This window comes from Cryptotermes secundus, unplaced genomic scaffold, assembly GCF_002891405.2.
Source record: "Cryptotermes secundus unplaced genomic scaffold, Csec_1.0 scaffold407, whole genome shotgun sequence".
In the NCBI taxonomy this organism is placed as follows: domain Eukaryota; kingdom Metazoa; phylum Arthropoda; class Insecta; order Blattodea; family Kalotermitidae; genus Cryptotermes; species Cryptotermes secundus.
This window is the reverse complement of record NW_019741981.1, coordinates 5,567,254-5,573,332: the sequence shown is the minus strand read 5'-3', so window position 1 is coordinate 5,573,332 and position 6,079 is coordinate 5,567,254. Positions and strand designations below refer to the sequence as shown.

Genomic DNA, 6,079 nt, shown 5'->3' with positions numbered 1-6,079 from the left:
TACCGTGGATTAGCTTGTACAGTTTGTACGACCGTAATGACCAGGATGACCAGTGTGCGAAAACCATCATATATTTGGCAAAACTGAGAACCCGAGAATCGAGCGGAATCGAGTATTGTGTCAACTATCATGGCTGCTCTTCAAGAAGCGAGGATAGATGTTAGTAATTTCATATATGATATTAATTCTTTGACTCATTTTTAGATGTTGAAAATTGTATGCAACTTCATATATGTTTTTTGTAGTTTTAGAGGAATATTCAATTTTCGTATCAGAAATAAACACTCTCTGTCCGAATTAAAGAAGATACCACCAATAAGACTACTTATTCGATTTTTATATGACGTGACTATTTGTACGAGAGAATACAGTATTGTCAGTGTGAGTGAAGATATCACTAAGACTGGTTATTTTATGGTTTTATATGTCTTTGTTGTATGTTTCGATGTTTTAATGTTTAGATGTACGATGACTTCGGAGGAACCGTAGAAGGGGACATGACAGTACCCAATAGTCGAAAAAGTCGGAACCCAGGCAATGAACCAGAGTTTAATACGTTGGACGAACCAATTCGAGACACAGTGGCAAGTGTTATGTCATTAATTGCATTTATAAACAAAAGCAACAATTCTGTATGAAGGTAAAGTTACTGTGTGATGAAGACGTATGGTTGGTGGAGGTATAGCTCCACCATTTATTTTTATTATCGTTCATGGAACCATTCAGGGTCATAACCATTGGATATAAAAATTGTCAATGGATTACATTGATATATAAAATTGTCTTAACATAAGATAAATAACAATTGAAATATATATAAGAAACTATTGAATGCAAATTAAAATACAAAGCTATAATTACTGGGATATCCCAAGATCAAATTTATTACTGTTATCAAGATACTCTTCAACTGAATAAAAAGAGTTTTCTATAAGAAACTTTCTCAATTTATGTTTAAATTTATTAATGTCATTTCAGACTTGCTTCATATTGAGGGGTAGAGAGTTCAATAATGTACCCCTTTTTGGACTTTAGTTAGACTTATTAAAGGGATATGAACATTCTTAACCTTGGCACTTGATGGAGGTGAGTGGTCAGCTTCACTCACCGGCCGCTTTACCCTCGGGAAGGAGCCCCTGATACCCATTGAATATGAAGTTGTGTATGCCCAAGAGCCAGTCCAGACACTGTGGAGTGGAGAAAAATCTCTTTCCCCTGCCAGAAATTGAACCCTGGCTGTCCAACCTATAGTCAATTGCTGTGTACCGATTCAGGTATCTTGGCCGCCTCAACAGTTCTATATATGATTGTATAAATGTTGGTTTTCCAGTTGCGGGATCTGCGAGCGGTTGGAATAAAGTTTTACCATGTTCTGTATCCCAAGGAAAAGAAAAGCTTATTGAAGGAATGTGAGTACTGTTTGATGTAATGTGCTTAATTAACAGTGAAAAACACAGAAGGAAATATAAAAGATTGATGGTCTGCTTATTTTTTAAGGGGACTTGTGGGGACCACTGGTGCTCTGCACATTCATGGCAATGTAAGTAGGTAAAATTAATGTTCATGATTTATGCTTTTAAGCAAATTTTCAGCGTAGTTTTGTAAAAATGTAAGATGTTGCTCATGTTATTGAGTTGTTAGTATTATAAGAATAACAAAACTGTGTATGTTCTGTTGTAAGTAGAGTAATGAAACATTCTTATTTTTGGTTGGTTCTAGTTTATGTTGCACTACCTTCATGGTTGATTAGAAAAATTTGATTATATGGAATTGAACATTTACATTGTGGTAACCACAGTTTATTTGTTTATATGTGTATTGCTGCCTTAAAATCTGCTCCAGTACATTTGGTTAGTCTTGATTTATCCTAGAGAGTCATGCCAGCATGAATGAAGGTACTATAAAACAGGAAGAAGCTGTAAAGATCAGATGATTGTATGTTTGAAAAAATTCAAAGCCTGACAATATTTGTTCTATACAGGTTGCTTGATTTCTGGGTTTTTCTATCTTTTTGTTAATATATTTCACTAGCATTCGTGGTTATCATGGTAATCAATGCTTGCACATTATTTTACATGCCAGTTTGTGACCCCTGACCATCTTGAGAACTTCATTTGCAGTATTTTTGTTGTTTAACTTGATATATATCATGGTTTGTTATGATTTATACCAGTACAAAGTGAAAAGACAAAAGAGGCATGTTGAATGTAAACCCAAATGACATTTTACATGTTTTTGATTTATGGTAAGCAGACCTTTCTTTCACCATGGCATTGGACATCCTTAGGTTGTGGATAGAAGAAATGGCCTCCAGATATGGAGGGTAGCTGGGAGTGTACACAATAGGCAGTCATAAACAGACTACAATGGGTTGTCCTGCATCTGCAAGGTTGGGCATGGGTGTATGGAGACATTCTTGGCAATGACCTAAGCAGTGGAAGAGGAACATGAGATTTGGCATGTGAAATGTATCGAGTCCATAGGGGAGGTTCAGTGAAAACTCAAATGAAAGAAATAAATAGCCAGTAATTATCTATGAGTATTATGTTGATAGTTGATGAACAGTAAGAATTTTCAGTGCAACAGGATGCAAAATCTGTAAGACTAAAAATGTTCACGGCTTCTTAGGAAACAAATTACAAAATGATTTCTGGAAACATGCCCAGTGAAGTTCAAAAGTTAGGCTAAATATAAGGATGAAAGTTCATATTTTTCAATCACTTTTGGACCAATTTCTTGAAAATCTTGGTAGTTTCACTGATGAACAGTTTCTCCACGACATAAAAAGAAATGGCGTAAAGATACCAGGGAAGGTGGAATGTCAACATGACATTATTACCAGTCATTAAAAAGAGATTCTTCTGGCATAGCACATAAAAAACAAAATACTGTTATTTTGATAGCATATTTATTCGCACATCACTATTCTTCATTGTTGACAATTTACTTATGAGCTGGGGTAGTTCCATCAGAATAGCTATGGGCTATGGGATGGATGGGTGGGGCAAGAGATTTTTCTGTACTTCACAGGATCCAGACTGGTTCTGGTCCCATGTAGCCTCCTATCCAGTGGGTACTGAAGGGCTTTCTGAGGTGGGTAAAGCAGCTAGGGCCTGATGCTGACCACTCACTTCCATCTATTGCCATGGTCAATATTATTGGAGCCATATGTCCACTCTCTCATAACATCTTCCTGATATAGTGCTTAATTACATAAGCAAAGGGACAGCTTTACCTTTTACATTTATATTAGTTCGTTTATCTGAGTGTTCAGTAGATTAAAAGTATCATTGGAACATGATAAATAAATGCAGCCAGACAACAGAAGATGAATTATTCAGTTCCCCTAATTTGTAAAAGATTCTTACAGGATGTCAAAAAAAAGAATGACATTTTTTTTTTAATTCAGCATAGCAAGGATGTGGAAAGTGACTAACTGAAATGAAAACAACCATTATTGTATTCAGACTTGCTGACTAGTGTTATCTGCCAAAAGGCAGATATATCTGGGATTGCTTAGAAAGAGATGAATCTGGAACAGACCACAACTTAATCCTTCCTAGATGATGATGAAAAAAAAATGGTGGCTGTGTGAATTTGGAAGATGGGGAGAAAATTAATGACCTAGCCTGAAATTTTGTATTGTGATAGACTCATAAAATATGTGCAGTAGAATTTTATTGTGGCATTTTTTGTCAGGAAAGCGGAACATAGCTCTGACAAAATATTTTGGTTTGATGACATTGTTTTGACTTGTGAAACTTGTGTTGTGTGACATGTTACACTTCTGCTACTTAGTACAGTTGAACTCCCATTTAGTTCTCAATTTAAGGTTCAGTTCCGAGGATCACAAGTCAATAATCTCAATGTTAAATGAACTCAGTTCCATGTTCAAATTTATTGGTTCCAAGAGAAATCTTTATTGGAGATTTCATTGTACCAGTAGTACTAAAACTTGTTAGGCATCATCTTTCAGAACCTTGAATGTACCATGGTGATTATGATTGCTTTTATTATTTGTTGTAGTTTGCAGTTAAGCATTATAATGGCACTGCCATATTCTTGCAGGATCCTACAAGGCTCTGCAGAAAAAGCTGACAGCTCAAATGATGGAGGACCAGAATTTGCAGAAGTTTTTGTGATTGTGTGGATTGGTTCCATGATAGTAACTCTTAATTCCAAGCTTCTGGGAGGAAACATGTAAGTTGGTTGGTTGGTTTCCAATGGCTGCATTTGGGATCATTTAACCCATTTTGCTTCTTGCTTCCCAATAGAGAGCACTCAAGTTCTTGCTTTGTTGCATCTTGAAGAAGTTGGCACTTTTCTTTTGGGAAGCTTTGCCTGGTTTGTTGCTCATTTTGCACTATCCAGGAGACACGTATGACTTAAAGAATGTCACGGATGTGAGCAACTTTGTCCCTGAGAAACATATAAGTTGAAAGTGCCACATGACACCACGCTGTGGACACTGTTCTTTTACACAAGTACTTTTTTGACTTCATGCTTTGTTTTGTCTGAAATGGATGGCAAAATTGAGCAACATGTCTGCATCAAGCTTTGCATGAAGCTCAGTAAATCCGCTACTGTAACTCATGAAATACTTTGTGAGGCTTTTGGAGAACATTTTTTAAGCCAGATAGTGGTGTTTGAATGGCCTTTAAGTTCCAAGACTAGTTGAGTGTCAGATGAAGACGACGAACGTTCTAGGAGACCATGTACCAGCAAAATGACAGGAAATGTTGAAACAATTTGAGAACTCATCCCTGAAGACCACTGCTGAACAATCTGTGAGCTCACAGACACCGTTGTGATCAGTTATGGAGTTTGCCAGCAGGTCTGGATTTCAGTTCATATAATTATCGTTATTTCCACTGGATTGCTGCCTGTACCACCTAATCCTGAATTTAAAAAAAAAAATATCATTCTCCATAGAATATTGTCACAATTCATTCATAGAATTACTGCAAGTACTAAGTAATGGATGTGATTTGACTTTACCAAACACCATTCTACATGAAGAGTTCTATCTTTTGGTATATAACGCCATGTACCTAGGTGGGCTGAAAAGTAATGCACACATGCTTGTAGAGTGCAAACAAAATGACCTTCAGAAGCGCGCCAGGTGGCATGTGGAAGTAACATTCCCCCTCAATACACATGCGCAGGTTTGAGGTCGTTGTGTTCATCCAGTGTATTTTGAGAAGCGGAAGTATGGAGACGTGTTCTAGTGCTGTGTCAGTGCGAGTTAAACAGCGTGCTGTTATCGAATTTTTAACTGCTGAAAAAGTGACTCCTACTGAGATTCATCATCGTTTAAAGGCTGTTTATGGTGATGATGCTGTTGATAGGTCTACTGTAAGTCAATGGGTAATACAATTTCGTGGTTGCGAGCCTGGAAAAGCCATAATTGTTGATGAAACACGCAGTGGACTTCTGATCACTACCACAGACAATAATCATCGCAAACTCGTCGATGATTTGATTCAAAATGACCGGTGAATCACTCAAAAGCATATCGCAAACCATATTGGAATATCCAAGGAACATGTCGGCTTCATTATTGAACATTTGGGATACCGTAAAATCTGTGCACGATGGGTACCACACGATCTCACAGACGAGAACAAACAGCGTCGATTGGAATGCTGCGAGCAACTTTTGCAGCGCTACGGTGACAAAGGAGACGACTTTCTTTTGAATATTGTGATGGGGGACGAGTCATGGGTCCATCGTTACAACCCGGAAGAGAAAAGACAGAGCGCTGAATATCGACATCCTGTCTTCTCCTCAGGTGAAAAAGTTCAAAACACAACCATCCGCCAAAAAACTTCTTTTGACTGTGTTTTGGAATGCTCACCGAGGTTATGTGACCGATTTTCTGGAACGAGGGGCAACGGTAAATTCTTCTCAGTACATATAGACTCTAAAACGCCTCCGGCGTCGAGTTTGTCATGTTAGAGGCAGCCTGGCGCCAATAATCTTGCAACATGACAACGCTCGTCCACACACCTCGCGCGCAACTGAAGAGGCTCTGCGAAACCTGAAGTTTTGAACTGATACCACACCCTCCTTATTCCCC

General features: G+C 37.9%; 1 protein-coding gene across 1 annotated transcript in view; it reads left to right on the top strand.

Moving 5' to 3' along the window:
• Positions 1-57: 57 nt before the first annotated feature.
• The window catches only part of LOC111872914 (protein YIPF6), a 10,684-nt gene continuing 4,662 nt past the window's right edge, over positions 58-6,079 (top strand). The window contains exons 1-5 of the mRNA XM_023867195.1: positions 58-159; positions 462-584; positions 1,331-1,409; positions 1,498-1,540; positions 4,069-4,200. Coding sequence (XP_023722963.1) covers positions 130-159; positions 462-584; positions 1,331-1,409; positions 1,498-1,540; positions 4,069-4,200 — 407 coding nt within the window. The 5' untranslated portion in view covers positions 58-129. The remainder of the gene's footprint in view (positions 160-461; positions 585-1,330; positions 1,410-1,497; positions 1,541-4,068; positions 4,201-6,079) is intronic.